Here is a 24,565-nt window from a genome sequence, read left to right as displayed (position 1 = left end):
CGGCTTTCGACATGCCTTCCTCACTAAGCTTCATCATTTCTAGCTTTTGATTTAAAGTGAGAGACGTGCGACTCTTCCTTTCACTCGAACACTTAGAGGCCATTGTAGGGTTATTAATTGCCCTAATTTCAATATTGTTGTGTCTGAGGGAATAGGGAGGCCTGAGGAGAGGGAGCGAGACGGGGGAACGGCCGGTCGGTGAAGCAGTCAGAACACACACAACATTTATCGGTTAAGTTTGCCATCTTATATGGGCATGGTTTGTGGCACCCCAAAACAATTACAATAGTAACATCAAAGATCACTGATCACAGATCACCATAACAGATAAAATAATAATGAAAAAGCTTGAAATATTGCGAGAATTACCAAAACGTGACAGAGACAGGAAGTGAGCACATGCTGTTGGAAAAATGGTGCCAACAGACTTTCTTGACGCAGGGTTACCACAAACCTTCAATTTGTAAAAAACAGTATTTGCATATCTCAATAAAACAAGGTATGCCTGAACTTCTGTCACTGTTTCCTTAAAGGAGCTGCCCAAAGACAAGTGCAAGAGGATAGGACGTGTGGTACTGTGTATCTACTGAAGAGTTGTGTGAGGAAACCTAACTGTAGCTGACATGTAGTAAGCATAAGTATGATGCTGGTGCGTTGAAAAGAATGAGACTGAACATATATAACAGGGAAGCACATTCCTTTTCCTCCCCTGCCTCCCATCTGAAGAGGTGTTTCAATATTTAAAACTTGTCTCCAGTGGGTATTGGATAATCTTGTGCAGACTGAGATTTTTACTATGCAAATACCCCATGAGATCCTCTTAATATGGTACTGTGCTGCCAGTGACACAAGTGCACCGATCCAGGTGAACCAGAGGATGAAAACATGCTTTTTCTTGCACAAATCTGACCTGTACAGGTCAGTAGTAAAAATAAAGCTGAACTGAAACTGCCTGTTATCAAAACTTGATGAGATGAGACAAGTAGTCTCATTGAACAGGCCTGTGAAAGCCAAGTTAATGCAAGTTTTTAACAGGATTCTTGAGAATATTCACATTTAAAACTGTTTCGTTTTCCAGTTACCAGCTGCAATTTTACTTTGACTTATTACTGTCTTGTACTAGAGATACAAAGATAAGACTTTCCAAGAAGCCAGATACAATCATGGTGTGCAGTCATTGTCCCCTTGACATGACTGTAGCTGTGGCTGTTTCTCTGTGGGAAATGGTTGGCTAAAAGGAACAAAATGCCTTGAAACAGAAGGACAAAGGTACGGCACTTTCATTTTTGGAAATGAAGCAGTAAGTAGTAGGCTTAAGTAAGTAGTAGTAGCTTAAGCAGATTAGAACTTCAAATGGATAAGGGAGGAGAAGAATAATTGGATTTAAGTGTACCACTTGCCTCTACAGTTCTTGTTCTTGGGAACTTTACTGACTTCTTTGATGAGTTACTGTCAAATAGCTCTGCTATCTGGTTAAATCTTCCACTTGCTAGTGGACAGGTAAAACTTAACATTGTTTAACAATACATTGTTTAACAATTCTTTAACAATAACATCAAGTTAACTTAACATTAAATTTTTAGTAGCCAGCATATAGAGTAACTGCTCTTAACTCAGCAGGAAACTGCATAATCTTTACTTGAACATATGCCAAAGCCTACAGAATTGCAGTACAGTTTTCAGCCTTTAAGGGTTAAATGCTGGATGCCTTCCCTGGTGTGTACTACTTCATTGGGGTGGGGTGTGGGGGGAAGGCTGGCTAACTGTAGCTGCCTTCCAGAAGACTGAATACCAAGTAATTGAGGTTTTCCTTTATGGTGGATCCAAGTTGCTCTGTAAATCTGGAGTCTTGGAAAATCTCCTGGGGCATGGAGGAAGGAGAAGATGAGATCAGCTGGAAACTTCCCAACTCATTTTGCCAACTAAAGTTTATAAACTTCGGCTGTATTTTAAACTTGGATGAATTGGAATTCCTGATAGATTTAGTGTCTGTTTCTGGGCAAGCTAACCAGTTAAAGTGCTTGGACTGAATAATCCAATGAAAAAATGTGAAGCTGCTTCCTTACCAGATAGCAACCTGCATGGTTGGCAAGGCTCAAGCATTTTCAATACAGGCAGTTAGCTTATACCCACCCTGCGCTGTAGGAAACTAAATCCTTACTGCTAGACTCATCTGATGTTATGTTTCTATAAACTTAGATGTCTTGGAGTCCTACAGCCTTCAGGAATGCTTGCAAAGTCTGTGCAGAGCTGTACAGCAGCCTATGGGTACTCAAAGGACTGGAGTACTTGGCCAGTAGATCAGGAACCTGAAGGTCTGATGAATGCCACACTGTTTCTGCTATTGGTTGTCACTTGCTGAAGAAGATCCAGTGATGGTCTAACAAGACCTGGATCACAAAGTTATTTGATTGGCCTAAAGAGATGAGGGAGGTCAAAGGATAAAGACATTTGCCCTTAGTTTTTGAAAAAGCTGTAAGACATGAGGAGATCTTCTTGGGTACTCCCTAAGACATGAAGAATCTCTTGACTGAACCTGCCCTTTGCTCCATTTACCTGGCTACCAGAAGCAGCCACCCTCCTCCCCGTTGTACTGCTCAGGTTCATGGCAGGCTGACTGTACTGAGTAACAGGTGCTGTAAGGAAAAGGCTTCCCTCCCTCTGCCCCCTCCTCCTCTGTGAAGAGTGTTGTAAGCAGTAGGTACCTGCTAGAACTTGGACTGCACTGATCTCTGCTAATGCAGCTGAGTTATTAGAACAGCTGATGAGCAACTACTTGGCACAGTAAAGATGAAGTTGATGCATGAGTCCCTGGAACTGGAGTCAGACAGTTTGTTATATAAAGCAATTAATATTAGTCAATAGTAGTATTCCAAATGCTTATGAGTGTGATAACTAAACTGAAAGGCAAAAATGCAGATGGCAGAGATCTCTCCTGCCAGGCTCTGCAAGACCTGCTGCTCTTCCTGTGGTAAAAGCAAACTAGAACAGATGATGCTGTCTTGCTTCCCCAACTGCAAAAAATCCTGCAAGTCCCACAAAAGAGATGGAAAAAAGCCAGTGCTAATTAAGATGGCAAAGAGGGGCTGTGTTAAAAGGATTAAAGGCTGAGACAACTTAAATTGAAATGTCGCAGCAGATGACATAGCAAAGACCACCTCTTTCTAGCAAGAGCATTAGACTTTAGCAAACTGATCCTGCCTACTGCTAAAGAAATGTTCAGCAGCTATCAGCATTATTCCTTATCTTGTGCAGTTAGCTAGAAGCCAACTATTTGTCCTTCTTAATGGGTGGAGCCTCCTAACTTGGCCTTGCACTCCTGTAAACTAGCCAAGTAGCAGGGCATGAAGCCAACCATTACTGACTGGGGAGGTTTCTGCCATCACAGATAAGGCAGTATATCACAGAAGTAATTTTAATGCATACTTCCCATGTCATCCCACAACCCCAGCTGGGAGTCCTCCTGCCCATAAGCATACTTGGCCTAGAAGTTTAACTTGATGTAGATCTGGGGTGTTTTGTTCAAGGCTGAGATCAGGCAAAACTTTTATCACAGCCTTTATTTTAGCACCTGAGATGCTCAGATGCACAGAACCTGTGAGGGCATGAACACCCAAGTAGACTGGGATGGATTCCAAGCCTTCACAAACTGTCCTGCTTAAAAAGTGCAAGACAGGCTAGTATGGTATTGCTATCTCCCAACAGAACTGGTGAGGAAAGTCACTAACTTCATGCAAGTGATTGCAAGCTTCCTTCTGTAGTCCTTCCTCCAATTTTGACCTTGGTGTAGAGTTTTCATACTTCAGGCAGATTCCTTCATATTCTTTAAGCTCCCTTTTGGAAAGGTTTTGTTACAGGCCTTTGAGATCTTCTCAGTAATCAGGCTGAAACTGTTTCCACAAGTTAATTCATTTCAATATTGGAAGCTTAGAACTTGACTTACTGCAGTTCTGGCACAGCTCCTTTTATACTAATGGCTATAGCACATGGGCATTGAAGAGCTATCTGTTCCTTCTGGAAACAGGAACAGGTTTGTCTGCAGCTACTGCAGTATCCAAGCATTTTCTTTGCTCTTAACTGTGTTCAGCCAAACTCTCCTGTCTAGTTAAACTGAATAATTTCTACAAGCATCTTCTGTTCCTAATTTTATACTGGCTTCTGCTTGTTCTGTTTGCGTAACTCTAACAGAACTCTTCCTTATCTCCTGAGTTGTAGCAGCATTGCATATTCCTCTTGTACAGGCTTCTGTTATGTTGAATCAAAGCCAGATGCTGCTTATATAGTTTAACCTGTCTACCTCACGTATGAGCTGGCATGCTTTGTTGTGCTCATCTTGCTCCTTTATCCTCTTAGAGTATTTGAGTGCCTATCTTCTAAATCTTGCTCATTTGTCAGTTAAATCTGAAATGCCTCTCATCTGTTGGTAACTACTTCTGAGTGTTAGGTGGAAGAATGCATCTAACCTCTCGGTAGAGAACAGACGAGATGTGGTTGCCTCCTGACCATCTTGAACACTGCACAGGCAGACTGGTATCATGGAGTCTGAGGAAGGCACTGGGTTTGCTTGTTAGTTACTGGGAGCCTTTAGGCTTTCCTAGTGCTATTTTCCAGACACCTATGATTATTAAGAAAGCCAGAGCAATCTACGGTTTGGGAGGACAAACAGGAGTGCAGACTTCTGTAGTTATGCCGTCCAACTTTGTGCTTGCCCAGGCTTTCTTAATGCACTTGAGAGATTATATGACAGTTGTTTAGATCACCCCTTTCCCAAAAAACCTGGGTTGAAGGCATTCTCCCTACTTTATAAGGCAATCCCCAAAGTGAAGAGCTAGCACAGTTCTGCTGGAGTGGAACAGGCAGCAGGCTGTCTGCAAGCTCCCAGTAGTCTCCTGATAGACTCTTGACAAAGGGTGATAGAAGCATAGTCTCTTTCTTAGACATTGTCAAATGCAGACATGCATAAGTAGCTTTAACTTCAAGCTCTGGCCTGTAATTCTGAACCCTTGATCTGAACCACAAAGGAGGACTTCTTTTGAAGATGGGGACTAATTGGAATGTAAACCACAGTTGCATGAAGACGGACAAACAGGATCTTACCCAAACAGCATTGCCTTGCTAAAATGACATGTTTCATTTAACCACTTAAAGACTACATGAAGCTGGGGCTAAGTAGTAATTCTAGAACTAAAACATGCTCGTTAATGTGCTGCTTAACTGCAGGGAAGTTTCTCTAAGTCCACAAGCTGAGGAATCTTTACCTTTTCAAGGGAAACATTCTGAAGATAATTTCTTCTTGTGCCACTGCTAGAAAAACAAACAACTGAAAAGCCTGCTTCATTCTGAAAGAAAGAGCTTGGATTTCTGGCACTTTCTAATACTTGTGTCAGATGTTCCTATGTGTTATACAACTTGTCACATGCCCTCAGCTAGCTCTGCTACAAAACCACAGCAGAGAACACATGCGGAGTTGCAGAGATACTTACGTAAAGTGAAGTAGCCACTAGCTGTATGGAGTAGTTGGTTTGTTTCAAAGTGCAAGACTTGGAGGTGTGGAAATGTACCAAGCTTGATGCAAGACTTTTAGCTGTTGTTGAGTCAGTTCCAAGGGATTAGACTGCCCAAACACTTTAGTTGTGTGCCTCTTAAAACTGCCATTTGCTAGGTCTTCTAGCCCTTGCCTTCCCTGCCTACTGGGTGATACTCTTGGAGTTGGGGGAGGAGGGGAGAGAAGACTGCTCTGAGGAAAGCACAGCAGTTTCATTTGGTCCTGAAACTCCAAAAGGGAGAATTGTGCACAGACACTGATGTTGGACACTGTAACTGTCCTGTAGTAAAGTGATGGCAGTTCTCAGTTGTCAACACCTCAGAAGTTAGTGGACTGGATGGGAAGTCTCTGATACAAGTTTCAGTCTCTATTATAGAGGTCTCCAGAGGGGAAGGCTGACTGCATTCCAGTCAGCTGAACTGCTGCCACTTTGCCTGAAGTCTGTCTTATAACTAGACCTCTTGGTATGCCTAGCTGTTTTTGTTTTCTGAGTCTAATTTGGTTCAGTCTCATCAGGAACTATTGCTTCAGCAATACTTCTGCTTTTTCACATAGAGAAACTGTGTATACATTGTTGTGGGTCTGTATCGCTGGGAGAGAGTGTGTATACGCTCTTGTGGCTCTCCACCCACAAGTGATGGTGGTAATGTGTTTTGTCTTCATTTTAGGAAAAAGTAGAACAATTTCATGTTCAAACCCCATAAGTTTTCCCAGGACTTGCCCAGAAAAAGAGGTGAATACTGTACTTTAACAAATGGACAGATTTACTATAAAAGTTCTTTCCTTTCCAATACAGGACCTCAGCCTGCCCAATGGCACACCGGTTGACACTTCTAGCCCAGCCTCCTCCTCATCTCTTCTCAACAGACTGCAGCTGGATGATGATTTGGATGGGGAAACTAGAGACCTCTTTGTTACTGTTGATGATCCCAAAAAACATGTGTGCACAATGGAGACGTACATCACATACAGGGTTACAACAAAGGTACAAAGCAATGTTCTCCTTTCCTAGTGCTTTTTCTTTGGAAAAAACTTAGGGCATGTTCTGGATTTCTGCGTCTTCCCTGTGTTTCTTTGTCTTAAGAACCTTAGACCTTAAAGACCTTAGGGTCTTTTAGTACCTTGTTAATGTGTTGATGGTGTGACTTCTCTAAGCAGAACTGTTTGGAACAACTTTGGTATATGGAATCATGAAGTACTCTAATATGTCAGCTTAGATCTCTTTGATTCTGAGAGAACTGTTTGTAAATTTTGAAAAACCAGCTTCTTTCATTACTTTTTATATGAAAAATCCTTTAAGTTAATCTGACACTCATTTAGTCTGAATTATCTTTCCTGAAGCAGAATGTACCTTGCTGTTTATCTCCTTTCTGTTGCTTCACCTTTAATCGTCTCACACTTTGTGGCTGTCCTTTGCTGAAACTGTTGAAGCTTGTTGCTTTCACAACACTTCCTGTAGCAGCCTCATATCAAAATCAGTCTTAATCCTTGACTGTAAATTAGCTTTCATATGGCTGTTGGTACAGAAGGCTACATAGCTGCTGTTTAAAAGTAGCTTAAGAATGCTGCTGCCTACCAAAAGAGGTATGATAGAGTTCTTTCAGCATGTGTTGTGGTTCAATCATTAATGCAATCTAATTACATTAATGGGAGAAGTGATCTGGAAAGTCCACTGTACTCACAACTGGAACTTAATTTCTACTAACTACCTGTTCTCATTAGCATCAATTCCTAGGTGATGTTGACATCTGGTTTGGGAGCTTGTAGTTACCCAGGACAAATAGTGTTCAGTAGCTTTTCTAAGAATATACTTGATCCACTTGTCCAAAAAGTTTAACACTGCTCTGGCCTATTTAGAAGGCACTATATCCTGCTGAGATTTTTTTTTTTTTTGATCTGAGGAAGCCTCTCTAGGCCACAGATGAATTATTTTTATAAGGTTTACTAAAATATTTCACTTTCATGCTGCAGAGGAGGAGAATGCGATTCCTTGAAAACAGCAGCTACCTCTTATAGCACTCTTAACATAGGCTTGTCATTGTTTGTGGCTCTAAGTGTCTTAGTCTTGCAAGAAATACTGTATCTTTACCACTAGAAAATGCTAACAAGTATTGTAGGAAACTTTTCTTAGACCAGCTTAGCCTTAAGCTTTTATGTGATCAGAAACAATAGGAAGTGCAAAATATGAGATGCAACTTTCCACAGGCTAAAGTTCAAAGTAAAGTTGTTCCTGCCTTAGATTGAGATCTGATTATCCTGTCAAGACAAGGTATCTGCCCACAGTGACACCATAGTTGTGTTGCTCTGGAATGCTATGTTCATGCAAGGGTTCCCATTCCCTCTTGAAGCAGATCTGTGGAATGTGAGTAAGGTATTTACTTTACTTAAAGATTACTGGGTAACCCTTAAAAAACCTTCTTCTGCTTTAACAATATCCCTACCTTCCTTTTTATGCTTGTTTCGTTCTGCATTACACTATAGCACATACTTGCTATATCATAGCATTACAACACAACTATGAAACAGTGCATAATTAAGAAATTCTTTTCAACCACCGTGAAAACCTAACCTCTTATGTTGTATTCCTTACTCCTGTAAACTTCTGGCTAATCTCTAGGGTTAGCCCGTCTAATACTATCTGTTACTGTTCAGAAAAGACTATTTGAAGACTAGCAGTACTAATGGTCTGACACATTCATGCCATACAAATGAGCCCTCTTGCTACTCAGTTAGCCTTTAGGCTAATTGTCTGGTCAACCATTGTAGCTGAAAGCAGTAATTAAACATGACAAAAGCTACGTTAAACTAAACCCTAGATATTGATCAGGACGGATGTTGATGTATGCACCTCCAAGTCGTAGGTCATTAAGTTCTATAGGAAACCTTGCTCCTATCATCTCTGTAAGGTCATGCCTTCCCTCCTCCTTGAAACCCTGCCTGAGAGGGATTTGAGCTCTGCTAAGGGGCAGAAAATCCTAATATCTGAACTCCAGGGGGTCTTGGGCAGCTCTGGATGAAGAGGCGGGGATGGCTGGTATTCTGTCTCTTTTCTCCGCTAAAAGCTGTTACTAGAACCTCATGGGTTTGGATGAACTTAAGTCCCAGAGTGAGTTATGCTAAAGTGGCCCTGGTGTTTTTGACAGCAGTTTGATGCTCTTCAGGTGGACTGATGTTTATGTTAGAAGGATCTTCTGTAGTACTTTTTTAATCAAGCCTACCTGTATGTTACGTAGGCCTTCCCCCTGAAGGAAACAAAAGTACTTCTCACTTAGCTTTCTTTGTACTTTTTGGGAAGGCGAGGCCTGTGGTGCCTTTTCCATGGGAGTCTGAACAGTAGTGTGCCATTCCTCAGTGTCATGCAGTTGCACTGCAGGTTTGAGTGGAGATGCCTTCAAACCAGTCGTTGCTGAAGATGTGGTCTTGCTTTCTTCTGTCCTTCCCCCCTGCCTCCGCTCCCAAGCACAAATGCATTGTGTGACTTATCCAGTTACATGTAACAACTTCTTTGCTAGAAAGAGGTGGGGATGTAAGTTTTGATGCCTAGAACTACATGCAAGTGCTAGGATCTTTTTTTTTTTTTTCCCCCCCAGGCAGGCTAACCTAGTTGAGACAAAAAATGATTTACTGGTAAGAACACTTAAATCTTCCCCTCTTCCCCACCCCCCCCATTTTACTCTTTTTCTAGTCAAGGAGCTTGCTCCACATTTGAATGGTAATACAGGTTTGTGGGGGGAACCCACAAGCAGGTCTAGTGAGCAAGAGAGCAGAACTAGGAGGTGCAAATACTTTCACATAGTCATTGCAGGCTAGCTTTAGGTTTGTCTGCTACCTATTTGCTGAAAGACAAGAATCTTGCACAAGACCAAGTCATGAAGGTGTTTGCCTTAACATTGCCTCAAGTCAAAACTCTTCCAACAGTACGGGGAAAAGTGTCTGTAACCCTGCATGCTTCTGATAACTAAAATTGAGCCAGGAACATTGCAGTGCTGACCTAGCAGACCCATGCTAATGTCTTCAATGAATCACTAGAAATACCTTATTCATTATTTTTGGAAGGTTAAGATCTGCCACACAAACTTCTTTGTTTTCTTAGGGAGAAGATGTGTCCTTGAAAGATGACATTTATGAATCCTAGTAGGAAAGCAAGAGGGATCCGACTTTGTCAGAAAAGCACAATTCATTTGTCATCCTTGGACTGGTGGCAAGACTCTCTTCACTCTGTGTGCAGTGGAAAAATCAACTAATCAGCTTAGCACTAAATGTGCTAAGCTGAGGAACAGTTTGATCAGGGTTCCAAATTCTTTCAGCATTAGTGAGATGTAGTATAATCCTGAAGGGTGCTTAAGTTGTCCAAATAGTCTTCGAAAAGCTTATTTGCTGCCTGGAGTTGACAGCTCATACTGCAAACACTGAAATGCTGATGACTATGATGTACTTTCATGTTGGTCCCTTTGAGGACCAAAGCCTTATATATGGAAAGCTTAAACTTGCTTGTGATGCCAAAGCAGCAGGGACAGCTTTCTAGAGCTGAACGATAACTAAGGAAGTTTGTGCACCAGGACTTACCCTATTCGAACCCTGCCTCCCCACTTCTGAACTAAACAGTATCTGTGTTGTTTCCTTAGTGGTTGGCATAACACTGGTTAGTAACACTAGTTAGTTTCTCAAAGCTAACAGCTGGGACACTCCACCTGCTTCCACATGCTATATGATGAGACACTGTAGTGTATATAGATCCAGATTACTCTCATGTACTCACTGTATGATTTCTTTTTAAGATGTCTTTGCCCACTGACAGCCAGTTCACAAAAGCTCTCCCTACTACTGAACTGGTACAAGTTCTTTTTCCTTGTTTTTTGTTTAACTTTAGGTTTCCTTCTGCAAGGCTGAAGTACACCTTCTGTAGTAACAGAGCAACCAGAACCACTGACTGATTTAGATTGTCTACATCTGTATGAATTGTCTTGTTCTTGTTATAGAGTAACACTATTAAGTGTCTCACATAAAACAAATGAAAATGATTTATGTGACGTCTCAGTAATTTCACTTGTACTGTGGCACTCCGCCACATTAAACAAGCTGGTGCCACTCTGAGGTGTAGTTGGCTAAATCACAAACCCACAGTGGATATTTGTGTTGGTAGTTCATCTGCAAACATAATGCATGCTCACCAATGGAGCAGTTATGTTCATCTATTGACTTAAGTTATCATAGTTACCAGGTCAGAAGAGTGAGGAGGTGAACTTGACTTCTTTCCTTCTGTCTCTGCCTTCCTTTTCCAGAAACCAAACTATTGCATAGGTTATATCTTATTGGCATGCTGTTTATAGTATGGTAGAGGTACTGTTCTGTAGATAGCATATTAAGGCTGCTGGTTTCCCTCTAAAAGGAGACTGCTGGCATAGGGCATGCACAGATCCCCACTGGGGATGGGTGAGAGTAACATGGAGTAACTGAAGAGTTGGAGCCATCCAGATAATAACTGAACAGGTAGGAAGCATTTTAAGGCTTTTGCTTGTCCCTCTTCAAATAGTGCTGTGTGGGGCAGTTGCAATCAGTCTGAAAGTAAATAGAAAGCCTCTTCTGGAATTTAGCAGGGAGAGTAGATGCTGAGAGTAACAAAGAAGCCTAGTTCTGGGTTTGATGGCAGTCCAGTGCTAGGAGAGCTGATGCATTCCCAAGAGTGCAATACTTTAGCTGTAAACATCTAGTCTTCTGGCATGGCAGCATCATTTTCATTGCAAAATGGTCTTGGTGATGCTGCAGGTAACTAAGTGCAGTACTCTAAGCTTCTCCCTGAGCTTTTCCTCTCAGTGAGGCATAGTTATGAGGGAAGTCTACATTCTGATTAGGGGTATCACAGTGTCTGAGGCTTTAACAGAATCCCCTGGTTGGTGCTTCATTAGCGCTTTTAGCCAGTTGCAGTACATACTGTGTAAGCAGTCCTATGAAGTTAGCTTTCAAAGCTGCAAATTGTTCAAGGACTTGATCAGACGCTTCCCAACAGTTTCTCTGCATGTCTGTCTTCTATCTTAAACTTGTAATGACAACTTTGGCTCCTGGCCCTAAAGAATGAAAACTTCCTTCAAGGTTTAACTTAATGTATGCCAATTTTCAGATACCAGTACACAAACTTAATGTAAACTGACTGGTTTCTTACTCTCAGAAATCAGTAAACATAGTCCTTTGGCAAATGTAAGCCATTGCTAGGTCCTAATCTTTTGGCCTTGTAAAAGTGTAATAAACCTGTGGTTTTTGGAATACAGGACAGTGGTGAAACATTCTTCCCCCACAGTTAATCTGCCCCGTGAATAAACAAGTCATGAAAAATCTCTGCTTTTAATTCTTGATTGCTAAAATAAGCTCATACTTGGAATGAAGATTTCATACAGCTTCTTCCCCTCAACAGTGTAACTGTAAAGAGTTTAACATGGTATGTGCTACTTTGTCCTCTCTTGGGAAGTTTATTTGAGCAGAACATGTGATGAAGTACCCTTGAACTTTAAGAACACATCAGCTCTAAGCAGTCATTTTTCTTACTGCTGGCTTTCCAGTTGCTTGAAAGGCTAAAGGATTTGTCTCCAGTGCTGGCTGTGAACTTCAATATGAGGATGGAGTCCCAGTGCAAGGTTGTCTGGCCTCAACATTGCTGATGATGGCTGTGCTTCATTCAGCGCTAAACTTTGAAAAGAAAAGTTTTGGTGTATTGTTGCTCTTAGGGGACCCTAAATATATTCTGTTCTTGTTTTCCAGACCACACGAGCAGAATTTGATTTGCCAGAATATTCTGTCCGCCGGCGGTACCAAGACTTTGACTGGCTGAGGAACAAGTTGGAGGAGTCTCAGCCAACACATCTCATTCCCGTAGGTAGTAAGCAAGGATCTGCTGTTAAGGACAATTGTGTATCTGTCTTCAAAGGGTGCTATTTTGGTGATATGGCTCTTTATTTTTAAATACAGCATTCCATTTAGTGCTGGCAGAGTGGGAAGAGCTGCCTGTTCTTGACTGATTTTTGAAGTTTAGACTTTTCTTGGGTGGCACATCTGAGAGGTGAGCCTGGGCAACCTCTCATATGAAAATGCTGCAAGTAATTACATTTGTCGTAGCACAAATAGAACGTGCTTGACCTATTTGCCCAATTCTTGTGTTTAGATTTCTGACTATGAGGCTTATGAAAAGCTACACAGGTATTGCAAGTCTTAGTCTCAATCAGTATTCAAAGTTGCCTTTTGAGTTGGTCTTAAGCTAGTTGATTTAAAACCATTTGTGTTAACAGTTAAGAGCACAGATTGTTACAAAAGTTACAGTCTCTGGCTTGGCAGCTATTGCACATGTTTTCAGTAGGCAGAGGTTTAACTAATAAGAGTAGATAGAATACTCTGCCACAGCCTGACGACCTTATGTGATATGAAGAGATTGATACTGATCTTCAGTAGTTTATTTTTCATTCTGTAGATGTGAAGGGTAGGAAACCTGTGAGAATTGCCATTTAGCTTTTCTGAATAAGGAGATTCAAAAAGGCCCAAAGGAGGTGAGTTGCAGGGAAATCGAGCAACATTGCTACGATACCTTAACTTGTCTGTCTGGGATGGGGGAGGGGAAGGTCTTTCTTCCTCCCTCCCTCCCTCCCTCAGCAAGGGCTAGGCCATGTGAGAAGTATTCCTTCAGATTGTTCTAGGGTAGAGACACACTTAAGTCCTTAGCTTCTCTGGAACTTGCATCTAAGTGGGTTCTCTAAGTGGCTCAGTCTCTCAAACATAAGAAATACTTCACAAAATCATGTGACTTTACTGCTTGGCAACAAAACTGTTTAATGGGAGGTGGGGAGAAGAGAGGAGAAAGGGTGAACTTGCTGGATTAATGTAGAGACATGAGGTTCATCTGTTAGCTTCTTCTAAAAGTCAGACAAAAGGAAAGCTGCCTGTGATCTGGTGTCGTGGGAGCTTGCCAAGCAGTTCCCAAGTGTTCATCACCTGTTATCTGGTGTACTGTAGAGACTCTTGCATGGACTTCATGATTTAATGGTTGTAATGCTGCAGAGCCTCCTGCTGTTCTTAATGATTCATCTGTTTCTTGGGATGCAGCGTAGCTGTATAAACCTTGTCAGCCTGCGTTCTTCCTCCTTCTGTCCCTCCCTGTTTTCTCAGTAACTTGGGTAGTTCCAGCTAATCTACAGATTTCAGCAGATGGCCACTCCTGCCTGAAGGCTGCATGGCAGTCAACTAATAGTCTAGTAGTGGATGGTGATTCACAGCCAGGGAGTTGAACTACTTCGTGATGACCTGGAAGGCCCTGCACACTGAACTGCAAGTTTGGTGCAAGTGACTCTCTTAGTGGACCAGGAACCTGCTGCAGAACAAGGCAGTCTCAAGTGCCTGTCTTCTAGGAAATCTAGAAGCATAGTGTCACACTGAACCCCGAAAGTGCAGCTGAAATGTACAAAGAGCTGTAGTTCTCAGTCCGTCTGGGCACAAATACTGTGTCACAGCAGTTACTGAATTGCCTATTAATCTCCTCCGTACAGCATTATAGCAATGGAGACTGCTGAATGCTTTATGTATTTGTTACTGAAAAGTAGGTGAGGAACAGAGGATAATGGCAATTTCAGATGCAGTGTGACTTCAGAGTATTCTGGAAGGATGTTTTGAGCCTGCGTAAGAGTACCTGTATATGTAATTGCAGATACTGTAATGCCTAGTGGCCTTCTGTCAAAGAAAATGCCTAAAGGGGGATTGTTTTCTTTGTCTTGGTACAGTGACTGCCTGAAATCTTCCTGTAAAGAAGCTCTTTTCAGTATAGAGAGCTGTGATAGCCTCAACTGAGACAGCTGTCCAAGCTAAGCTGAACGTGGGTTCCTCTTAATCTCTTTGGTTACTGAATTTTTAACTATCTGAGACTTCTCTTAATCTGTTCTTTCAAGCAACAGTATAAATTGGTCAGCGGTAGATCTGTCGTCTAGACTAAGATAACCCTAGCTTGGCCAAGGATCTTGTCTTTTGGATGGTGATGCTTAGATAACTAAAAACATTTCTGACTGCAGTGAACACTACCGTTCCCATATCACAGCAGGGAAAAGTAGCCTGTTAAGCTGGAAGACCATAAGGTAGAGCAGTAGCACGCAGTAAAAGTGGGTTATCAGTTGATAGCTGTATATATTGATTGCTTGGGATAGATCACAAAGGCCTCTTGAAGTAAAGGGTTATAGTTCCTACTTGTTAAAAGCACTTGCTTTGGTTTCTTGCCTCATACATCTTTTTCCTCTTATCTGATTCTAAAAGACGACCAAAACACAGCTGTTGTGTGCAGCTACTGTGACTTGCAGGTAGTCCTGCAGCCTACAGATTTGCTGAAATAAGTTGGACTGTGGTGAAAGTAGAACTTAGTTATTATATGTAGCATGTACCTACACCTTCCTCTCTGCTTGTTAGTTATCTCTGTGGTGAAGCAAGTGAACCTTGCTTTATAAACCTGTATTTCGGAGCCCATTTAACATAAAAGGCCTCATTCTAAGCTTTTAGAGGGCAAATTAGTAACTCTTCTCCACTGTCTTTACAGAAGATGCATGTTGAAGTATAGACATTGGTATTTAAGATGAGAATAAGAAGCACGTAAGAAGAGCAAGCTGGATTATTTACAGTATCTAAAACAACAAAAGCCTCCTGCCTATGTGGCAGGAGAAGTCTTTTAGGAGGCTTTCATGCACTCTTGTTTCTGATTTGCTGGGTTTTGCCAAAGGCTAATGGTGATGTTGGCAGGACTGTTTTGTAATGCTTTGAAACAGTTTGAAGTACTTATATGCCAGGAGCACTGTTAATTTTTGTAAAAGACCACTCTTTTTGCAAGAGAAGCCTGTCTGAATGCAGTCAGCTTAAACAGTGTTAAATATCAGAAGCCTCTGTAATAAAGGTATACCCTTTTGTAGGTCTGAAAAATGCCCAGACTCCAGTGATTGATGCCAAACTGGCACACCAAGCAGTTCCAGCTGGGTTGTGTTTGGCTGAAAGGGATTCTTTTAAATCAATCTCCCAGCTTGTCCTTTTTCTCTTGCATATGGTGCTGAGGTTTCTAGAGTTCCAGTTAAAGCTTATAAAGCACTGGAAAACAAGGTTGTTGCTCCCTGAAGTCTACTACACTAAGTATTCTTCTTCTAAAGAAGTCTAATTAGGATGTGACTTATACTGATTTAACTGGAACAACAGATCTGAATGTCAAGCTTTGTTGAAGTTAAGTTATGCTGGCTTTTTTATTGTTTTGGAGATGCTGTCTTCATGAACATCTCACATTAGCTCGGTTGTCTTCTGGGAAAGCTCATGTGTACATAACTTTCCTTTGAATGATCTTTGTTACTGATTTCAGTTGACAAACGTCTTGAAGGAGATCCTTGACTCCTGAATTAAGTAAAGATAGCTGTCATAACTTGCCCAGACAGATAATCTGCTTATTCTTAGGATAGTAAGGCAACAAGAATAAAGCATAATTTTAAAACTGATAATAGTTTTAATGTGCATGCTGTCCAGAGAGAACAAAGCCAGATCTACTGGTAGAGCTGAGAGAAATGAGTAAAGTCATTAGGTTTTCCAGATTTCCCTGGATAGAGCAACTTTGCTTGAATGTCAGCTAAAGATGTATGTGCATTACCATAGTGAACAGTGGGTAGCTCTGCTAAAGATGTCTTCTGAGCTGCAGCTTGGACACAGGAAGCAGTTACACTGGTAATGCTTAGTGTAAGTAATGGCTGGTTTCACTTCTGTGGTTCTCAGCTGAAGCCAGTCAGTGAAATGGCTAGGATTAGCCTAGACTTATTAAAGAGTAATTTGGAACAGGGCTTGCCTCCTCTTTGTGATGGATAATACCTGTTAGCAAACATAGCAGCGCAGTTACCATCAATATGGGAGCTTGATTCCCTAGTATGTTTCCAAGTAGCAGTAGCAATTGTCTGCTCTACTGAATCTTGTACATTTTTGCCTCTTTTCTCACAGCCTCTTCCTGAGAAGTTTGTGGTGAAGGGTGTTGTTGATCGCTTTTCTGAAGAATTTGTGGAGACAAGGAGGAAAGCACTAGACAAATTCCTGAAAAGAATCACTGATCATCCAGTGCTTTCTTTTAATGAGCACTTCAATGTGTTTCTCACAGCCAAGGTAAGCCAGGAACTTCCAAACCCAGTCACTGACAGGGACTGCAGTAAAACAAGCCCTCTTGCAATCTTACTTGAAATGAAGTTAAAACAGCATTAATAAAACTGCATGTGCTGGTCAGAACTTCCCCCTAATATGGCAAAAAGGTGTTGGGGGACCCTGCATGTTGTCCATGTGTGACATAACCATATGGGTTCCCATCCATTAGAGGGTTGGTCTGCAGATTCATGAGTTCAGTTCCCCAGACCTGCTTATTTTGAATCCCTGTCTCTGGAACATGTTCCTCTGGTGCAAGAGAGGCTGAGAATGTAGCAAATCACAGACTGTATTAAAAATAAAAAACAAAACAAAACAAAAAACCTCTTTTAGGGGAGAATGAAAGGGAGGTGAGGAGGGGGGGAGGTGTCTCTTTTGTGCAAAACTAAGGGTGAAGACTTTGTTCTCATTTGTTCTTGGCCAACCTCATGCTCATCTATTGCATAAAGTATCCATGAACTATGTAACTTTCCTTGACCATCATTCAAATCGCATTTTAAATAACACCAGGAGGACCTGCAGTCAGGATTGCGTTTGACCTGATAAATGAGGAGAGCTGTAAAAGCACTTCTCTCCAATGTCACATTACATTAGCTCACTCAAATGTAACACTTACTTTGAGCTGACTTCAGACTAGTGCCCTACTCTTGCTGATAGGGTGAGACTCAATCTCCAATCCGCCCCACCAATGGTGAACTTAGCTGCTGAAGCAAGCCCAAAATGCAGAAGTTAATTAGCGCCCTGGATAGTTCAGCACAGAAAGCATCGTTCTGCTTTTTATCAGTCAAAGTGTGATGCAACTTTCTTAGCTTCTTACTTGTTTCCTCCCCTTCCCCCTCTTCCTCCTCCCTCTGCCCCCCCAAATGAGTGATAAAGGCTTCATCCTTAGCTCTGGGTGGATTTTGCCTTGAGTATACAGAGTTTCTAATGAGAGGCTGGGTGGGGACTGGTGGTCAGAGAAAAGCAGGTATGTTCTGCTGGCTGTCTCTAGTGCTTGGACATGCTTTACTGCAGCAATGAGATACTACTCTGTTGTACTAGGATTTCAGAATGACTTACTGTGGGAAATCATGAGACCCTCTCCTGGCTGAATAGGGAAACCAAAGTTTCTTTGAGTACCCCATGTGGACCAGTAAGACACCAGAACACTTGAAGAGTGGCTGAGCTAAAGGGTCTTTATATGATGCCTGCTCACAGATGGCTCGTCTTCCATCTGTTCTAAACATGAAGAAACCACTGTGTTTAAGAAAAAGCATCTTTCAGAATGATAATAGCTGCTAAGTTGTCTGCTTCTCTTAATCAGACTTACCTTTGTTTTGCATAAGTGCTTGGAAAGAATAGTATACTATACGTTTTGAAGATGGAAGTTGTAATTTTTTTTAAAAAACACTGAAAGTTTTAAGTCTGTCTATAATACCATGCATCAGTTCTTGATCTCTACGTGTCTATTCAGTTTGAAAATCTTCCTGCTGAATAGAAAAACCTACTCATTAACTCTTGAGCCTGCTTTGAGGTGTTGAATAGTGACCTCTGCTGGAAGGAGTAAAATGCAAAATGGATGGCTTTTTAGCTAACTAAAACCCTTGTTTTCTGATGTGCTGTCAAAATGAAATCCTCTAAAGGCTGTATGGTTTTATTAAAAGCAAACAAACAACAAACAACAACAAAAAAACACACTCTTTCATGGAGTTTGTCTGTCTGTGCAAACACGTAAAGCCTTAGCAAGAAAACTTAAGCTTAGTCTGCAGGCTACATCAGACCAGCCTGAGCTACAGTCTGCCTTGCAGAGTAGCTGTGCTAGTCTCCCTGTAATGTGCTTTTTCTGTATGCTGTCTTTCCCCACCTACTATCTGGCCACACAGCTGAGGTGAGTAGGTTGCTGAGCGTCTAGACGTGCCTAAGTGCAGTGAGTAGCTCTGTACTAAGCTATCAAAGTCGTATGAATTTGTGTGCTGCTGATATTGTGGACTATGACTTGTATGCCATCTCTAGCATAGTGTGAATGAATGGCGTGAACAGACTTCATGGAAACAAACCTGCGCTAATATCACTATATCTCTGGTGACAGCACAGGAACAAGAGAAATTTTGGCCATGCACCAAGAGAGGCTGCTTAGTGCTCACTTATAATATCTTTCATGCTATTCTCTTGGATAGAATATCTCTGTCTAGAGCTAGTCTTGAAACAGTGCTTAGCTGTGCAACTTGTACAAAGTGAGCATGAGTCCAAGACTAAATGTAAGATACAATCTTTTGTCTTTACAACATTTGGTCTTGACTGGAGAGTGTTCTTCACTTGTTAATCTTCCAATATGCAAGTAGAATATTTCTAATTTTTTTTTTTTTGGTACCTTGCCAGGATCTTAATGCTTACAAAAAGCAAGGAATGGCATTGCTGTCAAAGATGGGGGAGTCTGTCAAATATGTCACAGGAGGCTACAAACTAAGAAGTCGGCCGCTGGAGTTTGCAGCTATTGGAGAGTATCTAGACACGTTCTCTCTAAAGCTTGGTACCATTGACAGAATAGCACAGCGGATTATCAAGGAGCAGTTGGGTAAGGACATATGGTATTCTGTCGTAATACTTCACACTGAGTGCTCTGCATCTTATTCTGGTTGATGACACAGCTGAGACAACTTGCATCCATGAATTTGGCCTGTAACCAGCCACATACACTGACGGTAAAATCTATGGCTCTTGCAGTTTTAAAACAGGTCCAGAGGCTCACAAAATGTCTTATCTTGGCTCAACTCTCTAAATTTCTTCAAAAATAGCTTTGTCATTATACAGACTTGCTTTCTTACTGCAAGTGTCATTTCTGGAAAGTGTCATTTTTGGAAAACAGTCTAGATTCCAGCTTGAAGAGTCCAGATAGAATTACAAGAATGGGAGGATAATCTTCATGGACTTGTCTTGGCAAAACCAACTTTTGCATATGTTTAAAAGATGACTTTGTCTCCTGCACAGTTGCAAGTGTCTCTGTACTGGAGGCTTGTAGGAGCAGTCAGTGAAGCAGGAGGTAGCTTGGACCAGTCACCTATGCAGCTGTGGAGCTCTGACTGTTAAGATGCTAATGCAATACAAGACTTGACCCCTAGCAGAGTTAATGTTTGCCAGGCTTGATAGTAGGTTCCTGCTCTCTGTAAGTGTTTGCAGAACTCGGTACCATGCTCTTTCTTTATTAATCTACTTTTTTCCTTTGGCTTTTGCAGAATACTTGGTGGAACTACGAGAATATGGACCTGTTTATTCAACCTGGGGTGGGCTGGAGGTTGAACTGGCGGAGCCACTGGAAGGGGTGTCTGCCTGCATTGGGAACTGCTGCACAGCTCTTGAAGAACTCAGCGAAGACATGTCAGAAGACTTCCTGCCTGTGCTTAGGGAGTATATATTGTACTCAGAATCAATGAAGGTAAAGGGAGCCCTGAGGCAGAAGAAAGTGCCCTTGTGTTTGCATGGGGTGATATGTCAGTCAATTCATTTTTTCCTAGTTGTGAGAAGGCTTGTTGGTAGGAGAAGAAGGAAATAAATAATACTTTACATTAAAGTAGGATCATTTTCATAGTCAAGTCAAAACTGTGTATTTATTAGTGGAGTACTACCTGGGTAGTAGTATCTATCTGCTTGCTGATTAGGCAAGCTAAGGTCAGTAAAGCTAGTGTGCATATGAAATATTGGTGAGTCACTCCTTTAATGGAGTGGCAGGTGGTATTCTATAGACGATATCATATGGCTACCTAGCACTCTTTGAATTGTTAGAAAATCAGGTGTATCTCAGATCTTGAGTATTGGGTCATGACCTGGCCCTGCAAAAAAACAGCACTAGCAGCTGTGTAAGCTGTCGTTTGTATGCAGCAGTGTTGGATAGTTCCTTTTGGAACCGTGTGTCCAAATGACAAATACTGTTCCCCCTCCTCCCCCCACAGCAGGATGTGTGTAATGCTGAGTTATTAACATGCTCTGCATACCAAGTAAATTTTTAGAGACGTTGCTCTGTGACTATTAATCTGTTTAAGAACATGATATCTTATTGTTTATGGAAAAATATTAAAATAGCTTTTATTACAGTTTTTAGTCTCATGAAATTAAGGAGCATTGGTAGCAAATCTCATTGCAGCAGGAAGAGAATAACTGAGTTAACAGCATTGAAAGCTGGAACAAAGAACTCTAGTTCTGGATGTAACAGCTTTTCGCAGCACATCCATGATACAGCATGTAGGTACAGTCCCTACATAGAGCACTAGCAAATTCCTCCTGAGGAATTTCCTCTTGGAAGAACCATTACAAGGTCACGGTTTGACTCATTTAGAGGTATTTAACAGCTTTTTGTGAACCTGAAGTCTGAATAAAGTAGACTTTTTCCATGTTCTTAATCTTAGTCCTTTTACACTTCTCAAACTAAGAACTGAAACATTTGCAGGTTTCTCTTCCCAACTTCGTGTGGTTAGTTGTATGACTTCTCTCTTCCCTGGGAGAAGCAAAGTATTCTTGCACAAGGCTTGACACTAATCCTTCATTTCATAGTCATGGCATTTGACCCCAGCATAAACCAAATGCATTTCCATTACAAGACTGCTAACACTTAAGCATTGCTAGCACGCTCTGAGCTGTGGATAGAAGCCTTGTCCCAAGGTGTTCAGACTTATCCTCATTCTGTAGGAAAAAGGTGTGTGTGTGTGTGTGTTACAAATAAGCAGAGCATGAGGGTAGTGGTTAAAGCTTTTACCCCAGAACATATGTTTTTTGATGCTACCTATGTCACAGCCTAGTGAAGATGGCAACTAAAGTGGCAGACTGAGTAGTGGGAGATGCTTTTCCACAGATGTAGAGGGGGGAAAAGCTTTTTCTTCAAGTGAGACAGTGTCAGATGATAACAAAGACACTAAATGCAGTCTCCAAGTTTATAGATAGTCTTTTGTCTCTCTGCTGCAGGTCTTCAGAGTTGTTCTTCCTATGCTAAATGTTCTTTAACTAAAGTACCTCTTTTGCCCAAGAAACTCTTGCTTTCTCACTTAATTTCTAGGTTATTGAATTGGCTTTCATGCGGCCTAAAGAACTTACCCCCCTCCTCTGTATTCCTTGGTAACTGGCTACGAGTTAATCAGTTGTGTTGATGCTGTGGAACTGGTTGGATCTATCACACCTGCAAAATAGCAGTTAGTAACAAGTAAGGCTTGGGTGTCTCATGAGCTTTACTCTGTCTGAGAAATGAGAATAAGAACTGTTGCTAGCCAAGACAGACTGTCCCCCTTTTCCATCCCTTCCAAGTGCCAGAGCTGAAATCTGTCAGGTCATACTGAACTCAATTTCTCTAGGCTGAAGGATGTCAATTTGTTATCACTTCTGCAGTATGCAGGTACTACATTATCTTCCCAGGCTCCATAAAACTCAGTAAGTAACTGAAAATGAGGCCACTCTTCAAGTACAAGAGACTCTCTACTGAAAGAGCTGTCCTCTTCACTAGCAGTGCAGTCCTGATTATCAGTTGCTGTGAGGCCTGCTTGTGAAATTAAAGAATGTTTTGATCCTTCAGAACGAAGATTTTTTTCCACAGGACGCTTGATGGAAAGTAAACCTTTGGTACTTGGAGGTCAATGCAGCCTTTATAGCTCTTTCTATTGCAAGCTGAACCCCACCTGTAGGTAGGGAAGCTTGATTTGTAGAGTAACTAGCTAGATGAATGCCCCTCGGAGCAAGAAGTGCAAGATAATTTTCACTGTTTTAGTGACTGATGTTCCCTTTAGTGTGCTGAAGAGCACTGTTCTACCTGGTGGGGCCAGCATGCAGGGAGGAAAAGCCCCATAATTCTGATTGAGATAGATACTAGGTCATTCCAGGGAATCCCTGTCTCTTGGCTCTGACAAGTGTATTTGTTTGAAAGCTCTGCAGAAGTTGGAAGAGGCTAGCACTGTGGGCTTGAGTTAAAATGCATACTGGTTGTGGGTGGGAGAGGCATGTTTTAAAACAGAGGCCATGTGTGGGATATCCAGACCACATGTGAAATCCTAGTGCAGAGGAGGTGCTAATCAGCAAATGTGCAGTACAGCATTTTTGTGGTACATCAGTGTTCTACTGGAAGACACATTATAAACTCTGCTCTAAATAATTTTGTGCTGATATTAAAATGTTGTGTGAACTCTCTACACTTGACACTACCAGCAAGGCCTATCAAATCATGCAATCTTCAAATGTGTGCTTGAGCATTGCTCCTAATGCATTTTTAAAGCAACCGTAACTTGAATAGTTAACTGTCTCTTTAAAGAAAGAGTGCTGTAAATAAGGATTCGTTCATGTGGTCTGGCCATAGTAGGAAGCTATGTACAGTGTGAACAGCACAGCATTGCACCTTGAGAAAGGAGGCTCATGGCTAGCTCCCGAGGCTCTTTCAAAGACATAGGCCAAGGTGAAATGTCTCAACTCAATACAAAATAGTGAAGGACCTGTCTCATAGAAGCAAGGCCCATCTTGCTTTCTCCACTGGGACTAGTGGTTTAGTTCTGTTCCCAGCTAACTGAAGTGTGGTATGTGAAAGGAAGCTAAAACTTCCTTCTGCAACTTTTTTTTAAACTTTACTGCTCTATAAAATAAGACCTTAACTAGCAGAAGTGTTGCATGGGTTGTGGTAAGTCTGGGAGCACTTAGTAGTACAGAGCTTTTCTGAAAAGCTCCTGAAGCATTAATCTTCCTTTTATATGAGACAAAAGGAAAAGCAGTATCTTTTTCACCACTTACAAGTCAGTGGTTAATAGATATCTAAACCTCTGTTCAGAAGCATATAGTTAATGGTCCATAGTGCTCGGGGAGAAATAGGACACCTGCCCTTTGAATTTAGTCTACTGATACCTGTTAATCATTGGCTAATCTGGGTACAGATCTAGCTTACTGTACTGACTATGGTCATGAAGACTGAATGCAATTGCTGGAGGCAGTTGCTTTTCTGAGAAGAAATTTCAGTTGACTTGAGTTCAAGAAGCAGTACCAAGTAGAAATACCTGTTATATCACTCATGCTTTTGTTATATTGGTAACCTCAAACACATAAGGGCTGTTCCGCCTAGTTGCTTAGGTTCTGAAACCAATGAGAATATTGTGTTTTTCAAGCAAGCATGGCTAATATCTTGCTTGCTTACATCCCTTTGGAGACAAAAAAGAGGCTTAAACTACTGAAGATTTATTTTCTTATATAAATAATAAATTGATTTTCTTACATAAACTGTTTCAACTTTTTGGGGGGTTGCTGTTCTTGTTTATCAAGGACTGAATTTTGTAAGAATATTGAATGCAATATCTCTTACCACTAATCTAGTAGCAGTAGTCTTCATTCTGGTGGAATGACTTTTTTTTTTTTTTTTTTTTTGAACTGCAGCAGTGATCTTCCGTTGGCTTAAGAGGGAGAAAAGGGACAAAGATGATTAAAAGTGTACAGACATTAATATTCACTAATTAAGAAACAAATCTTGGCTGGACTGCCTTCTAGACCTCTGAGATCTGGTTAATTAATCTTTCAAATGGATATTTCTCTAGGCAGCAGTCCACATGACTAGTCCTCTTTTATTAGTCTTGTCCGAAACTGTTAAAATGACTAGTTACCTCCTCTTGTCCTAGTGAGGTAATTACTTCTGGGGTACAGAAAGGAACAATAACCCTTGAAGCATGAACTGGTCAATTTGGCTGCAAGAGGAGGTCTAATTTACAGCTGCCTCAGCAGTGAATTTTGGCCTAATTTCCCTCTAAGCACTTTTATAAAAACTTTCATCAGCAGAGTTAGAAGACATTACTGGTTATTTCCTTTGTGAAGACTGAAGAAACAAGTCACTCAGTATGGGACTAATATTCACTTTTTGCAGAC

The 24,565-nt window shown here is 41.4% G+C and overlaps 1 protein-coding gene across 2 annotated transcripts in view; it reads left to right on the top strand.

The window, feature by feature from the left end:
* SNX30 (sorting nexin family member 30) overlaps nt 1-24,565 on the top strand; it is a 59,351-nt gene that overhangs the window by 15,068 nt on the left and 19,718 nt on the right. For both annotated transcript variants that reach the window (XM_067316718.1, XM_067316717.1), the window contains exons 2-6: nt 6,342-6,530; nt 12,299-12,409; nt 16,526-16,684; nt 19,076-19,271; nt 19,930-20,129. In XM_067316718.1, the coding sequence (XP_067172819.1) occupies nt 6,342-6,530; nt 12,299-12,409; nt 16,526-16,684; nt 19,076-19,271; nt 19,930-20,129 (855 nt within the window). The remainder of the gene's footprint in view (nt 1-6,341; nt 6,531-12,298; nt 12,410-16,525; nt 16,685-19,075; nt 19,272-19,929; nt 20,130-24,565) is intronic.

Source organism: Apteryx mantelli, chromosome Z (genome assembly GCF_036417845.1).
Source record: "Apteryx mantelli isolate bAptMan1 chromosome Z, bAptMan1.hap1, whole genome shotgun sequence".
Lineage (NCBI taxonomy): Eukaryota > Metazoa > Chordata > Aves > Apterygiformes > Apterygidae > Apteryx > Apteryx mantelli.
This window is presented reverse-complemented; position numbering and strand designations above follow the sequence as displayed.